This window comes from Phodopus roborovskii, unplaced genomic scaffold (genome assembly GCF_943737965.1).
Source record: "Phodopus roborovskii unplaced genomic scaffold, PHOROB, whole genome shotgun sequence".
In the NCBI taxonomy this organism is placed as follows: domain Eukaryota; kingdom Metazoa; phylum Chordata; class Mammalia; order Rodentia; family Cricetidae; genus Phodopus; species Phodopus roborovskii.
Window position 1 is genome coordinate 1,299,687 of NW_026126599.1, and position 16,507 is coordinate 1,316,193.

The 16,507-nt window shown below is 53.4% G+C and overlaps 1 protein-coding gene across 1 annotated transcript in view; it reads left to right on the top strand.

The window, feature by feature from the left end:
• Nucleotides 1–1,627: 1,627 nt before the first annotated feature.
• The window catches only part of Fam20c (FAM20C golgi associated secretory pathway kinase), a 50,601-nt gene continuing 35,721 nt past the window's right edge, over nucleotides 1,628–16,507 (top strand). The window contains exons 1-3 of the mRNA XM_051205549.1: nucleotides 1,628–2,339; nucleotides 4,047–4,225; nucleotides 12,465–12,543. Coding sequence (XP_051061506.1) covers nucleotides 1,747–2,339; nucleotides 4,047–4,225; nucleotides 12,465–12,543 — 851 coding nt within the window. The 5' untranslated portion in view covers nucleotides 1,628–1,746. The remainder of the gene's footprint in view (nucleotides 2,340–4,046; nucleotides 4,226–12,464; nucleotides 12,544–16,507) is intronic.

Below are 16,507 nucleotides of genomic sequence, written 5' to 3' on the forward strand. Positions count from 1 at the left end.
CCTGTTACAGGAGTGTATGGAACTCTACCCTCTCTCTTTCTAACACTTTAGCTGACCAGCTAGCTGGCTGCGACCCTCTTCCTCCCTAATAAGAAGCTAGTGGACATCTACTGAATGTCGGCTACCACAGACTCATCCATCGTTCAATCTTTAGAAATATCATATGCTGTGCACTCGATTCACAGAGAACTCGGGCTCACTGCCAGCATTAGAGGGTTTGGGAGCACAGCCAGGAGAGCATGACAAAGGGGGGCTCCCAGAGCACAGGCTCCGCCCCTCGGTCCCTTAGAGGCAGCTGGGTTGGGCTGCTGTAGAAATCTGCAGGTGCTTTAAGCCTGGAGGTCTTCTTAGCTTGTAGATCAGTCTACCCTCTCCTGTTTACCTTCCCAAAATTTTAGGCGGAAATTCCCATGAATTCCTATTTCCGACTGGGGGCTGGGGACCATAAGCCCCGTGGTGACAGATAAGGCCACGTGGTAGAAGCAGATCTCCCCAAAATATGTACCCCGATTTAGCATCCCAGAGGGCAGGCAGGGAGACGCGCCCCGCCCACAGCCCGCGCAGGGGAGCCTCTCAGCCAGGCCCGCAGCGCAGCGGCGCTGCCAGGGTTAAGACGCAGGCGTGTCCCCTGGGGTGGGGTGGGCCCGGCAGCCTTGCCACGATTCTGGCGTCCCCTCGGATTGGGGCTCAACGCGCTCCCCCGCCGTTTTCTCCGCCGCGTGGCAACGTCGCCCCTTCGTCCTCCACTTAGCGGGTTGCGGGGACCGAGGTGCCAGGACACCGCCCGGAGGGGAGCTCGTCCGGCCGCGCAGACGCCCCGCGGGCTCCGGGGAGGGACTTGGCCTGCTTTCTGGCCTCTACTCGCCGGGGAGGAGCCGCTCGGCTGCAGCTGGCGGCGCGCGGAGTTTCGGGGACGCAGGCGACCAGGCCGAGAGCCGTGCGCGCAGAGCCGGAGCCGGAGCTGGCTGCGGGTTCCCGGCCGGGCCTCTCGAGCTCCAGGCTCAGTGCGGAGGAGGTGCGGCGACACCGCGGGGCGCGGCCGAGGGGAGGAGAGAGCGGAGCGCGGGCGAGCGCCGGGCCGGCCGGGCCTCGCGGGGCCGCGGCTCCGCCAATCTGCGGGCGCTGACGCGGGGGGCGGCTCCGCGGCGCTCGGATATCAGCGGGCCCGGCGCGGGGCGCCTGGAGCTCCGCCGTGCGGGCGCTGCGCTCCGGGTCAGCCCGCTGCACCTGCCAGATCGCGGCTTCGCCCCGCGCGCCCCCGCGCGCTCCCTTCCTTCACCCTGGTCTCTCCAGCACGGCCTCCTAGCCGCAGCCTGACAACGCGGAGGAGCTCCTTGTCACCCGCCCAGCACCCGGAGTGGCCCAGGGGGAAGCACAGCCCTCTGGCTGGATAGGATCCGTCGCGCCCGGGCCGGCCGGGATGAATAGCCGCGCCTTCTGTCTACACGTCCAATGAGTGTGGTCGCTGTCCCAGAGACCATCGTCCGCTGCTGTGTTCCCTGTCACCACTGCCACCAGTTCCACCGACGAGGGCCGCTGGCTGCCTCTCGAGATGGCCTGGAGAGCCGGTGCTTTGGTCGCGGGTGTCTTCCACGACGTCCGAGCCTGGGGACAGCCCCCGAGCTTGTAGCTGCTCCTATGCTGAATGGACCTTGACCCGTGAATCGTTGCCGGCTTGGTGCCAAGCTGAGGGGCACCGGTGGAGCGCGCGTCCGGAACCCCCCGAGCTCACTGGCCTGCGTGGCCATGAAGATGATCCTGGTGCGCAGGTTTCGCGTGCTCATCCTGGTGGTGTTCCTACTGGCTTGTGCTTTGCACATTGCTGTTGACCTGCTACCCAAGCTGGACCGGCGCGCTGCGCGATCCTCAGGGGAGCCGGGCTGCTCCTGCGCTCAGCCAGCAGCAGAAGCAGCTGGCCCAGGCTGGGCCCAGCCGAGGAACCGCCCGGGGGAGTCGGCCGGTGGCGACGCAGGCTGGCCCAACAAACACACACTACGCATCCTGCAAGACTTCAGCTCAGATCCAGCCTCTAACCTAACCTCCCACTCCTTGGAGAAGCTGCCTCCTGCAGCAGAGCCGGTTGATCACACTCCACGGGGTCAGGAGCCCGGCTCCCCGCCATCCCGTGACCCTGCGCACCGGCCACTGCTTCGAGACCCTGGGCCGCGGCCACGGGTGCCGCCCCCTGGCCCCAGTGGGGACGGATCACTGTTAGCCAAGTTGTTTGAACACCCACTCTACCAGGGGGCTGTGCCTCCTCTTACAGAGGACGACGTCCTGTTTAATGTGAACAGCGACATCAGGTTTAATCCCAAGGCAGCGGCAGAGAATCCAGACTGGTGAGCAGAAAATGGGAAGCTGGGGTGGGGCTGGCGCGCCCGACCCTTCCGGGAATAAAGACACCCCCTTAGAAAGCTATTTCACAGGCCAAGCATTTTGTGTATCGTTGGGGTCCCAGAGAGGAGGCTGGGTAGAGACGCCTGGTGGGCGGGGCAGATGCTCCTCTTGCTCAGGGCCCTGCCTTTGTCTCCACAATGATTTCCTAGGGAGAAGGGCTGCTGGGGTTTGGGAGGCCCCCAGTACCCTGGTGTGGGAGGCTGGCGGCCCACCAGGAGCCAGAGAAGCCCAGTGCTCCACCTACAAGGAAGCATGTTGGCCAGCCCTGCCGATGGCTGATGGCTGAGGAAGCAGATGAATGAATATGTTGGGAGAGCCAGCCAGGGAGAGTGGGAGCCGCCTTCCCCTGGGAGGGGCTGGGCTACTCTGGCTCTGAGACCGATGGGTGAGCTGTTCTGGGGGTGGATACCTCCAGAAAGCCTGAATGTACCTAATAAGTCTTTTAAATCAAGTCACTGGGGACAAAAAGCATCTGAGAAGTGATGTTGGCAGTGTGGAAGCCTCCTGGCAAGGGTGTAAACCAGGGCCACCCTGACCGGCTGTGGGGAGGAAGACAGCCATCCTGGAGTTATCTTCCAAGCTGCCCAGCTTTGTGCCCACCCCACCCCCACAGCTGCACAGATCCAAATAAGCCCGGCAGAGTGAAATATTAACCACCGGCTGGCTAGAGCAAATAACCTGCAAAGGTTCCCGGGGAGAGGAGAGAGAGAGAGAGAGAGAGAGAGAGAGAGAGAGAGAGAGAGAGAGAGAGAGAGAGAGAGAGAGAGAGAGAGAGCGCCTCAGAAATCCTTTCTCCCCCTGGAGTGTGACCAGGCCCTGTGCCTTGAGTCTGAACATACTAGCTATTTGGTGGCTTCTGGGCTGTGCTGGCCAGAAACCATCCAGCAGCGGAGAGAGTGGTCAGGGTGTGGCTTCTTGGAGGACCCCAGTCCTCCTTTTGCTTCTAGTATAGAACAGTCTGAAGCTGAAGGACCCTCACCTGTCAATGAAGCAGAGCTAACGTGGCCCATCTCTCCCTCCAGCCTAGCAGGCTCCCAGGGGGTCTGTTCTTCCTCCAGACAACCCCATGACCAGAGAAGGCAGGCATCAGGTCTTCCCTCTGAACCTGGGCTGGAGAGACTGATTCCTTCATCCAGCTTACCCCACCTATGGCTTCACTCATTAAAATCAAATTTAGCCCTTGCATCATCCCTGCCCCTGGTCTTTGGAACAAAGGCAGCAGGCTGGGGAGGGTTCTGGCTGGGTGGGTGTGCCTACCACTTCTAGGCTGTCTGGTCCCAGGAAAAGCTGACAGTCCCTTCCCACACACTCCCAGCTGACATCATTCTTGTGGGGGCACTTTTGGTGACCCCAGGACAGAGGTGTTAGGATAGCGCTGACACTCTGGGTCTAGGTCAGTGGTAGTTAGGGTTGTCTGTGGCGTCTCTCGAGGGTAAATAGGAATTACAGGCCTTAAGGTGTGTTATTAGGTGGTGGAACCGCAGCCAGGGAGGAAAGTGCAGACATGGCAGTGTGCAGGCAGCTTTTAGTGAACCTGTACTTTGAACCCAAAGTCGCAAGCCCTGACCCTCAGGACCAGCTCCCCAACATCCTTCCACCTCTTGCATCTCTTTTAACGCTTGACTATAGCCCGCCTTCATTCCTTGCAGGCCACACGAAGGTGCTGAAGGGGCAGAATTCTTGCCTACTGGTGAGGCAGCCGTGGACCTCTATCCTAACTGGCTCAAATTTCACATCGGCATCAACCGGTATGAGCTGTACTCCAGGCATAACCCGGCCATCGATGCCTTATTGCAGGACCTCGGCTCTCAGAAGATCACAAGTGTCGGTAGGTAGCCACCTGCTTGCCCTTGTGCCCTTGGTGTGGATGCCCTGGGGCTGTGTGAAGCTGGCTTCTTATGCAGGCCACTGTCAAGGGGGCCACTCCTTCTAGGCTATCTAGATGGCCACCTTGGTGATCCAGGAGCCAGATGGATGTCTCAGGCTCATTGCTGGAAAGTGAGGGTCACCACTTTGACCCCTGGTAGAGTTATTTATGGAGACATGGGCCCTCCCTCCCCTGTAAAAAAAAAAAAAAATGACCTGGTGACCCCTAGTGGCTGCAGCACCTCCTGCCAGCACCTATACAAGGGCCATCTCTGTCCCTCCTGCAGGGACAGCTCAATTGCATGGCTCAGCCCAGGTCTGAGGTTCTGAGCCTTCACCCTTCAGAGTTCAGTAGGGGCTTGGGAATCTCACCAGGTCAAAACACAACTAAGTTAAGCCTGAGTATCCTGGATGGAGCTGTTTAAAAGGAACATCTCCATGTTTCTATGATCTAATAAGCTCCCCCCCCCCCCCCCCGATTAAAAAAAAAATCCAGTTTTCAATTTCAGGAAAACAGAATATCAGGGTCAGTTTCTGAGCAGGTTTGGGGGTTGTTATCAGGTTGTGAGTGATTGATAGTCACTATGACTCAAGAAGTGGCATAGGACAGGCTGAGAGCTGGGGCTATGCAGGGGTGGCCCTGGTGTGCCCAGCTGCACGTGCTTGGGTAGCCTGCCATGTGTCTTGAAAGCAGATCTGCTAACAGGCTCCCTCCAGTTATGGGCTTTGGGCCAATTGCTGACACGGAGCAGTTAGAAGCTGCCTGCCTGCAGCAACCACCTCTTTAGAGGTGTCTGGGGCTCTGCTGATCTGTGTGCTGGGCCCTTGCCTGGTCAAAAAAGCCAGGACCCACAGTTTCTCCCAGGGTTGGGTCATATCACTTAGTGAAAAGTAGCAAGCTAGTGGTCTTCCACCATCCCTCCTCCTGCCAAACAGATCTGAATGCACCCCCTCCTGACCCTGTCATGCCCCTTGTGGAGTTTAGAGGCTTCAGGACAAGTGAGGAATAGTCCTTGTTAACATAGGGACTTTGTTATAAAGGAGCCACAATCCATACCCCTTTCTCTTTGGAGTATAATATCACTGTTTTAAAAAAAAAAAAATACCCAAGCTGAGCATGAAGGTGAAGCCTGTCATCTAGCTATGCAGGAGGCTGTGACAGGAAAATTCTAAAGTCCAAGGCCTGCCTGGGTAACTTAACAAGACCCTTTCTTAAGACAGAAACTGAAAAGAGGACTGGGAATGTAGCTTAGTAGTAGCATCTGGCACAGACGGAACTAGAGGTGTGGCTCAGTGGCAGAGCACCTGCCTAGAATCCCCCAGTGAGGGGCTGGGGTGTAGCTCAATAGGAGAGCATCTGCCTAGAATCCCCCAGTGAGGGGCTATGGCTGTGGCTCAGTAGGAGAGCATCTGCCTAGAATCCTCCAGTGAGGGGCTGGGGGGCATGGCTCAGTGGGAAAGCAATTCCCTAGCAAGTGAAAGGACCTAGGGATGAGACCAGCTTTCAGAGGTACTGCTGTCTTTGTGGACCATTCAGCCGAGGAATATGGATCACAGCATAATGGCCTGGAGACTGCACACTGCCCTAGAGGCTTCCTGCTGGAGGCATCTCCCTGCTGCTCTAGCCAACTTAACTCATCTTGAACTGCCCCAAAGGTTGTCATGGGTGTAAAGATCCAGGCTAAGTTTTGAGTGGACACCTGGCTCCTTGAGACATAGCCTTTCCTGGGCATTCATCATAGTGTAGCTGTTGGGTAAGTGACAAGCTGGGTGCCCATAGATAATAAGATTTGCTTCTGCCTAAGGTCTGGTGCTGCTGTGACTTGGATGGAGTAAAGTGGGGCTTTCAAAGGCCAGTCCTGCCTTCCAACTTCCCCACAACTAGAGAAACTGAGGCTCCAGAGAAGGGAGATTTACTTGTGGGTAGTATCCCCTTGTTTCTGACTCAGGTTTCCCTGTGGTCAACCAGTGATGACTTTTATTTTTACATTTTTAATTTTGTATATGTGTATGTGAGCATGTATGAGTATGTGTGTTGTTTGTGCTTGTTAGTGTCTGTGCACATGTGTGTACATGTGTGTGTGCCCATGTTTGCAGGTGTCTATGCACATATGTGCCCATGAGTGTTGGAAGGTCTGAAGCTGGCATTAGATGTTTCAGTTCTTTTTCATTTTTAACCTGTTGAGGCAGGGTCACTCACTGAATCTGGAGCTTTCCAGCTCTAACTAGCCTGGCTAGCCAGCTTGCTCCCGGGATTCCCTGTCTGCCTCATTAGGGCTGGAATTACAAGCAGTCATCACATCTGTACATCTGTACAGCTTTTTACTTGGGTTGTGGGGTTGCAAACTTGGGTCTGTATGCTTGCACAGCAAACACATTAGCCACTGAGCCATCCCCACTCCTCACCCCTGCCGGCCCCAGGAGTGATGACTTTAATCTTCAAGTTATTCATCTCACTATGAAATATGGAGCTAGGAAATAACTGTTGTGATGGAAAATGGTGCGGGGGGATGAGGGGGGTTTCCACGCCCTCTTGGAATGGTTCCATTAAGTCTCGCCTGTTTAGAACCTCTTGCTCCTTTTCGTGAGGCTCTGTGTGGCCCACAGCGCAGCTGGCCAAGGCCAATAGAGGTTTATTTATAGCCAGGCTCCAGGCTGCCTGGTAACAGGCCACTGCTGCCTTTAAAGAAAGAGACTCCACACACATCCACCTCTGCTCAGCTGGAAGTGAGGCCCGCCACCCCTTTGGCTGGGACTGGTGATAATCAAATCACCATCTTGTACAATTATGGATGCAAACGCTCTACACTTGAAGTTGCTTGAGGGAGAAGTCTCCCTGGAAGTGAGGAGCCCAGACAGCCTCTGGCCTGAATGGCAGCTCCATCTAGGCCAGATCAAGGCCCGTGGATTGGAGAACAAGGCAGAACAAAAGAAAAATGACTCCACATGACTGACTGAAGTCCTTGCCACTAATTGATCTGCCGGAAGGAAAGAATGGATGAGTTAAAATCTGGGAGAATTGGCTTTGAGTGTCACGGAACAAAGGGCCTATGACTGGGGTGCCCCTGGAAGTACTGCCTGTGAATGTGGTTGGGGGGTGGTTCATCCCTGTCTGATGTGACGGAGCTACAGCTCTCAAGAGGCAGTGCTGGCCACAGCAGGGTCACAGGCCCTTGCCTCTGAGTCAGGGCAGGGTGTGTGTGTGTGTGTGTGTGTGTGTGTGTGTGTGTGTGTGTGTGTGTGTGTGTAGGGGGTGACTACAAGTCACAGGCCTCAGTGGTAGGGGGACCTCCTAAAATAATAAAGATCCCAAGACCAAGTGCACCAGGGTGGCAGTAAATGGCTATTCCTTGCTCAGTACCATAGGATGGAAGGTCAAGAGCAAAGGGTGTTCTCCAGTGGGGACCTGAGTTATCCCATCCCATCCCATCCCTCCCCGTTTTCTCCCTGTGCAGCCAGGTAGCTGCAGGGATAGAGCCCAGCTCCCACTGTCTTGACTTTCTGCAGGACAGAGCAAGCTCCATCAGGGTATTTCTGGGCTTTCCTGTGACTGCCACTCTCAAAATAAAAGTGAGCTGCCTGAGAGACAGCATGACATAATAACAACCCCAGGCTGGAGGCCACTGGGGCGGAAGCTGCCCCGTGTGTATCTGGTCTGAGCCAATAATAGGCTTGAAGCACTATAGGCCAGGGACTTGAAGACCTGGCTGCAGCCACTGTCAATGCCTGCTTGCTCAGCTTATGTAGCTCCTCGTGTCCAGGTGGGTGTCTGTAGTGCCAGCCTCAGGGAATCTACCCCTGGCCACCATGCAAACATGCCCCATGCCCATTTCCTCAAGTCGAAGATTGACAGGCAGAAGGCAACTCTGTGGGTGCCCAGTATCTGAGCCACGGGCATGCCTCTTCAGTTCAGAGACATGTGAGACAAGCCAGGAAGAGCTGAGTGGCATTTTCTCTGAATGTGAGTCTTCCCTAGGGAGGCTTTCACTTACAATGCAAACACCTGCCTCCATTAATCTTCTGGAACAGTCTCTGCTCTGTCCCATAAAAGGCAGCAAGGTGTGTGTGTGTGTGTGTGTGTGTGTGTGTGTGTGTGTGTGTGTGTCTTTGTGTAAACAGTCAAGCTGCTGCCTGACTGACCCCATACAGAATCACCAATCCCCTCACCCAGATGAGATGACCAAGGTCAAGCCTGGCAGTGGTGATCCTCCCCAAGGGCCACCAATCTCAAGTGTGGCCCACTGGTCTTTGTTGGTTTGTTTTGAGATAGTCTTCTTTATCCTAGGGTGACCTCAGACTTGCTGGGAAGTACAGGATGACCTTGAACTCCTAATCCTCCTGCCTTTGACTCCCTAGTGGTCAGGACAGAACCCAGGACGTGCTAAGCAAGCCCTTTACCAAACTAAGCTGCATCCTCAGCCCCCTATAGGTCTTTAAAAAAACAAAACAAAACAAATTAGTTTATATAAAATGTGGCCTTAGTCCACTGGAAACCACAGAATGCCCTCCCTGTTAAGAGGTACCCAGTGGCTCTCAAGCCTGGAGTTTGGGTCTCAGTTTCTTATAGAGACTCCTCTCATAGGGCTACCTCTTGGCTAGCAGAGCTTTCCTCTAGCCATGACCTTCCATCTGTCTCCATGAGGAAAATCCATTCTGTATACTGGCCCTGCTAGCTGTTGGTCCCTTTACCCTGCCCACCCATTTCTGGCCCGTCTCCTAAATGCCCAGTGAGGGCAGTGTAGTGTATAAGCGGGTGGGTGTTTGAGGCTGTTTCCCACCTAGACAAACGCTCTGAGCCTTTGCTGTAACCCAGAGTATACTGTGTCAGATATGTGGGGTCTGGGTTCTATATGCGCAGAATACTCCAGTCAGCTTCGGACAGCTCGCAAGGCTAAGGGTAAGCTGAGCCAGGACAGAACTTTACAGTTTGTACCTTAGTCACCACAGAGCTAAAATTCCTGGTTGCCTCCTCAGGGGGTACTGGCCATGTGCCCTGTCAGGACAACAGGGAGGCAGACAGGACCCCCTTAGAAAAAGACCGATTAGATTGGGGTGTAGCTCAGTGGGTAGAGTATGTGGCTACTAGCATGCGCAAAGCCCTGGGGTCCATAAACAGCACTGAGAACAAGAAGGGAAGAGGGTCAGGAGTTCAAGGTCATCCTCAGCTACATAGCAAGTTTGAGGCAAGCTTCAGTTACACGAGAGCCTATTCAAATAGAGAAAAAGCAGGTGACGGGGGAGGGGCAGGGACAGACGAGCTGCCCAGATTAACACAATATTTTGCTATTTGGAAGCCAGGATTATAAACTTTAAAAAGAGCCTGGCCCAGGAAGGAACCATTAAACCCAGGAGTCTCTGTTATTAAACGAAAATGGGCCATGCACCGAGACTTAATGGTGCCACAAACTTTTTAATCACTTCCTTCTTTTGCACTTTACCAGAGATGCAGTGGGTGTGCGTTGTGCAAATTTAGAAGAGCACAGATAAGGAAAAACAGAAAATTAAAATCCCCTGCCAGGCTCCCTAGGGAGAGGTGCAGGCTTGCTGCCGGTCTGTGTATCAGGGCTGAAAAATCCATGAGTGCCAGTCTTCAGGGGGAAAATGAGGTTCCTGGAGCATGAATGTTTCATAAGCGGTTTGCTTAATAGTCAAACCGTAAGCACTTTGCTGTGTCACTCAGAGGGGAGGCAGGGTGGTAGTCACACACCTGGTGGGGTCACCCACCAGCCACCTGCCCTTAGTGCCTCGGTTGCAGCATGAGATGTGTGGTGACCCGAGGAGAGCACAATCTCATACCAGCCACTCTGGCCTGGTGGAACCCAAAATCAGTCTTAAGTCCCGGATGTAACCCATCGTACACAGCAAACAGCCAAGAAGGTGGCCCCCTGGGCCCAGGAAGGGGGCTGCCCCCACTGTACAGGTGAGTCCAGGCCACTGCTGGTTTTTGAGCCTGATCCTCTCTGTAACCTTGTGAAGGAGTATCATGTGACTTTCTCTGATGGGATATGAGCAAATATCTAATCTCCCCTGATCGGACACTAATGGCAGGCCCAAGTCTAGCTTAGTGAGCCAATGAGAGTACCCGGGTAACTTTGTATGGATGACCAAGAGCAGCTGCACCTCAGGAAAGGCCGCCCTGGTGTGGGCAGAGGGGACTCATGAAAACTGCATTCCTGCAGCCGCCTGCTTGACCCACAGGCAGCTTGGCCTGTGGGAGGGTTTCCTCTCCCCATCAACTGCTTATATAAACCAGGAGGAGGGGCCTCGCAGGTTCCAGGAACTTCCCATGCCTTTTTAAGTTTCATTTACTTCCTAAATCTTAGTGAGCTTCCCACCGGGAGCAATTTGTTTGTTTGTTTGTTTGTTTGTTTGTTTGAGTTTTTTGACACAGGGTCCCATTATGTAGCTTTTGCTATCCTGGAACTCACTATGTGAACCAGGCTGGCCTTGAACTTGTAGAGATTCACCTGCCTCTGCCTCAGCCTCCCAAATGCTTGGATTAAAGACCTGTGCAATCCAGCCAAAAAGAAATGTTTTAAATTGGAGGAAATATCTATACAAGAATAAGCAAGCAGCTATGGCCCCATTTTACAGAAGGGAAAATTGAGGCTGGGAAAGTAGATTCCTTCCAGGATGCTCAGCCTGGGGAAGCTAAGCAGACTTTAGTGTCTAGATCAGAGTGGGCCACCATGGCCATTCTTCCACTGAACTCTTTTCTTTTTCTTTTTTTTTTTTTTTTTTTTTTTTTTTTTTTTTTTTTTTTTTTTTTTGAGGCAAGGTCTCACTGTATAGCCCTGGCTAGCCTGGAACTCACTATGCAGACTACACTGGCCTGGAACTCATAGAGATCTACCTGTCTTACTGTTCTGTGGTTGTATACACATACACACATACACACCCTACACATACAACCCTGTGAGCCTCCCCTGACCCTGGTCCCATCAGCCAATCCTGTGCCAGTCCTATTATACCTGGGAACCAAATGGTGAAAGGATGTCCCTCGATTGTCACCACCATCTGTCTTCAGCCTCATTTGGAGGATTCTAGAGACCTGTATATAGTCTTTCTTTCCATCCTCTGCCTGCCTCCCCCCCCCCCCAGGACCTATGTCTGTTCTTTGGTGACCAGCCCTATGTTTCTCTCCCCTAGGAGAGGCTCTCACAGTGACCTCAGGCCCCAGCACATCCCTGCATTACCTCCTGCACCAAGGAGTCTAAAGTTATCTCACCCTTTGTAACTTCCTATCTACCCACATGTCCACTGCAGGCTCTGACTTTGTTACATCTGTAACATTATCCCCTGTCCTGAGCCTGCCATGAATACAAGATGCCTCTAGTACACCAGGCAAGCCCTCGTGTGTTTGAGTTTGGCTACATTGTGCAGCGGCTCCTTCATGTCCCTGGGCCTTGAACAACCTGGGAGGCCTTAGCCACAGCTGACCTAGAAGAGAAAAGCCCTGGTGGCTTTCCTTCCATCTTTCCTCAGCAAAAGGGAAATCCAAGGTTGGGTGAAGAACAGTCACTTTGGAAATCCATTTGCTTTGTGACATGGTGAGGTGCCAGAACAGTGAGCCTTCTGGAACCTTCTGAAGGTTTCATATCCCTTCATGTCCTAAAGATGTAGGAGCTTCTAACCTAAAGGTAGTTGGGGGGGTATCTTCAGAGTGACCACTCAGATCTTCACTAAATCCTAGTAGTTTGCTTGTGCCTTGGCAAGCAGTGGTGTGTGTGTGTATGTATGCCAGTCGGGTATTTTGAGGGTGTGACGGTATGAGGATGTCTATGTGGGAGTGGGGATATGGGGATGTTTGAGGGAATGGAGGTGTTGCTCGTGGGGGCATAGGGTTGTGTAGGTGTGTTTGTGAACCATGCATTTGTGTGAATGTGTGTGTGTGTATGTGTGTGTGGCTTCATGCCTGCACTGTCAGTCAAGTGCACCTGCCCATCCCCTGGGCTCCTTTGTAGGTTCCCACTGTGGAACTTTCTTAGACCCCACTGGACATCAGGAGGGGCTCCAGCTAGCTGGGGTGCACCATTGCTGCAAACTAACTTCTCAGGCACAATGGGAACCCCTAGCCACATGAAGACGATCCAGCTGGCTGGTGGCTAGAGCCTTTTATCTGGCTCTGCTGCCTGGGGGGCAGTTGGGGGCCTAAGACAGCCTCTGAGTCACCCTGTTTGTTTCTTCCCTCCTTCCTGCAGCCATGAAGTCAGGGGGCACACAGCTGAAGCTCATCATGACCTTCCAGAATTACGGGCAGGCGCTATTCAAACCCATGAAGTAAGTGCCTGACACTATGGTAGACTTGAGGCCAGGCCACAGTGTGCAGGAATAAGGCCGGGTGAGGGATGCAACATTTATCTGAGGGTGAACTGCAGCAATGGCTAAGTGAGTAGCCAGGCTGTCTGCACACTCCTGGTCCCTCTCCAGCCTGACACCATCATTACACAACTGGGGATGGTTGTCCATCTTGTTCTGGGAGGATTAAATGCTTGCATTTAACACGGGGCTGGCAATGTGGGCATGTAAGAAACCCCTGGAGGGGAGATTGCATTTTTCTAACAGGCTCAGAGGCTGTGGGAGATGTCATCATCCAAAGCTCTGCAGGTGGAGTGGCCTATTTCTCACTCAGCCTGCCATCCAGTCCAAGTGACAGTGGAACACAGTAAAGGGTCTGTGGGTAGCCTGTGCGTCATAAAACTTCATCCTGGGGAAATGGCTTAATCAGTGAAGGGCTTGCCACAAGAGCATGAGACCTGAGTGTGATCTGTAACACCCACATAAAAAGCCAGGCCTATAGTCCAGTGCTGGGGTGTCAGAGACAAGAGGATGCCTGCCACTCATTGGCCAGTCAGTCTAACTGAATCGATGAGCTCCAGGTTCAGTGAAAGACCCTGCCTCAAAATGTAAGGTGTGCACGTATGCAAATTCATCCTAACGCCAAGTGGTTAGAGTGGGGTAGAGTGGGCTCTCCACCCCACAGTGTGTGACAGAAGAGGTACAAATCTCATCACCAGTGTCAGCAAGGGAGTACTATGTAGCACATGACCACCCAGGACACTCAGGAGTTGCTAGAGTATGCAACTTGTCGACACAGGCTGGCTGTCCTGCTTGGCCCAAGGTTTTTGCATTTTTGTCTCTTTAGAGCATGGCTTGCAGCCACAAAGGGTTAGGAGGACATGCAAATTGTGGGACTGAGGGTGCAGTGCAGCAGGCTACAGGGTGCAGGTCCCCAGGGCCAGCCCAGCTGTGTTGGATGACCAGGTTTCTGCCATCTGCCCTGATTTTACTACAAATCCAGCTCTCCCTCCTGAGCACTGTGCACTCCCACAGGCAAAGGAAAACCTGGTCATAGGACTTAAGCCAGGGGACAGTGAGGCTTACGCTGCTGCTGTGAGGTGGAGTGACCAGGGGTGCCACGTGGCTTCATGGCTGAGGGTACAGCATTTTTTTCCCTCTTTGTGCAAGACGGTGGCATTTTTTATGTGCCCCAAGCATCTGTCCTTTGCAGGGAGGGTTGTCAACTTGGCATGAGAAGAGCCATGGGCAGGACGCCACTCTTTGAGAGTAGTGTATCCAGTCAAGCATTGTGTGCCCCTGCCCTGTAGGAGAAAGTAGAAGGTCTCCATATAGCCTGTAGCCTATGTGGTCATCCCAGGATGTCCTAGAGGGCCACATGCCAGGGAGAGGGACAGAGCTTCCTGTGGTTTCTCAAGTGGGCTTTAGTGGAGACAGAATCTCACTGTATCCCAGGCTGGTCTCAAACTCAGCAACCCTCTTACCTCAGGCCTCTCAGAGTACTGGCATTACAGATATATATACCTCCACATGTTGCTTAAAGGACGCTTGCTCCCCAGCCCCCATCTCCCCCTTCCTCTCCCTTCTCCTTTACCTTTCTTACTCTCCTTCCTTGGGTAAAGAGTTTTCTGAACCCAGCCCGGCCTCAAACATGCCCTGTAGCTGAAGATAATCCTGAACTTCTGACCCTCCTGTCTTCACATCCATAGTTCTGGGATGACAGCCATGTGCCACCACACCCTGTATATGCAGTACTGAAGATGGAAGGAACCCAGGGCACTGTGCACGCTAAGCAAGCACTCTGCCAACCGAGCCACCATCTCGGCTCCTAAAGCTAGCTATTTTAAGGCCTCTAGCTTTAGCAAGGACAATGCCATGAGAACCTGCCTGTACAGAGGCCAAGGCCAGGCCAGGTGACAAATGGATCAGGACAGCCTGTGGCTGGCCAAGATCTGGGGACAATAAACGAAAACGATGGCAAACACGACTCCTTCTCGGCCAAGTTCCGCAGGCATGGGTTCCGAGAGGCAGGTTTGTGCTTCCCTGACTGAGAAGTGTGCCTTCAAGCCTGGCAGAAATTTACAGACACGTCTAGAGCTGTCCAGAGAGGCTCCCCATGGCCCAGAGTCTCAGGGCAGCAAGCCCTGGGGATCCAGATGGCCACATCAGTGGAGATGGGGGGTGGGGATTCTGGACCCTGGCTTGTGTCCTAGCTCTGTGTGAGTAGCTGGAGGGGAAGGTATGTCCAGCTGTGGACAGCTGCCACCACAGCCATTGCCAGGCACTTGAATAGCCTGTGTCCCATGAAGAGGGAGAGGAATGGGACACTGCACTCAGGGCTTTTATGTTTTGTTTTATCCCCACAATGGAGTCTAAAGACAGGCTGTTCATAGCTACATACAAACAAGGAACCTGGGGTGCCGAGGGGAGGGTCCAAAGCCCTATAAGGAGCCCCCAACCTGGTAGGTACCACCATATCCCTGAGAGGTCACATAAGGAGCTGAGTTTGGAAGCCCCTTGGGAATCCCACCTCTCCAGATTATCCGAGGCTCTGGAGGGCTTCCAGGGGCTGTGACTGGAGCAGGGAAAAATAGTCTGTGGCCTAAATTGGGTGGGAGGTAGCAGCCAGATTAGGGAAGCAGGTTAAGGCTCAGAAAGGGAAAGGATGTGTTTAAGGCTGGCCAGAGACAGAGCCTGAGGCCAGCCTGGGAGGTGAGGCTGTGTGTGTCTGTATGTGGGCTGTGGGGAGGGTCCCCATGCCATCAGGAAGCAGTTTGCTGTAAACTTCTCACACTCTCTGTCTGGGCCATTTTGGTGTTCCGCCATGAACCAGGTCCAGAAATTTCTGGGCACCTGAGGCACATTGACTCCACTCCTCTTGCCAGCCACTGATGACCCCGATGACCTTGGGCAGGGCCCAGGACCTGACGCGGCTGGCTGCCCATTTTGTCCTTGCTCCTCTTAGACTGTGAAATGACGCAGTTATGGTTCTTGACAATGGCCTTAAAAAGTCAAAAGCCATGATAGGGAATGGGGAGATAGCACCATCAGTAAGGTGCTTCCTGTACAAATGAGAGGACTTAGTCAGAATCTAGAGGCCACGTTAAAAAAAAAGAAAGCCAGGTGTGGTGGTGTATGCTTGTCATCCCAGCACTCAGCAAGTAGAGACAAGAGGATCTCCAGGACTGGCTGTCATCCAGGGTTAGGAGTTATGTAGACACTAAAAGACACATAGCCTGCAGGCATGGTGGGTCACAGCTGGGATCCCAGAACTTTGAAAGCTGAAGCAGGAGGATTGCCATGAGTTTCAAGGCTAGTCTGGGATACAGAGTGAGTCTCTGTTGGAGGGAGGGGGAGGAAAGGGGGGAAGAGGAAGAAGGGAGGGAAGGAAGAAGGGAGGGACTTGGAGAAGGAAGAGGAGGAGGGGAGAGCAACACAGAACGAGCATTGCTGCCCATGAGCTCCTGGGGGACGGGGTCTTCTTACTTTAAAGCAGGGCTTCCCAACCCTCCTAATGCTGTGGCCCTTTACTACAGTTCCTCATGTTGTACTGACCCCAAGCATAAAATTATTCTCACTGCTGCTTCATAACTCTAATTTTGCTAATGTTATGGATCATAATGTAAGTATCCGTGTTTTCTGATGGCCTTAGGCGACCCCTGTGAGAGGGTCATTCTAATCCCCCAGAGGCGTCGTGATCCACAGGTTGAGAACCTTTGCTTTAAAGCATTTAATTGTTTTTATTTTTGTTAGTTTAAAAATGGTCTTCCTGAGGACAAATGCACACCATGCCTTCCAAACCACTCACTTGAGTCCCATAGCTTCTGGTACTCATTGACTGTGTATCCCTCACCACTAGTTTTCATTGTTCTAAGAGGAAACTCCTTAAAAAATCTAGCCGAGGCTCCCTCCCTCTTCCCCAGTACCCGACAACCACTAATCTCCT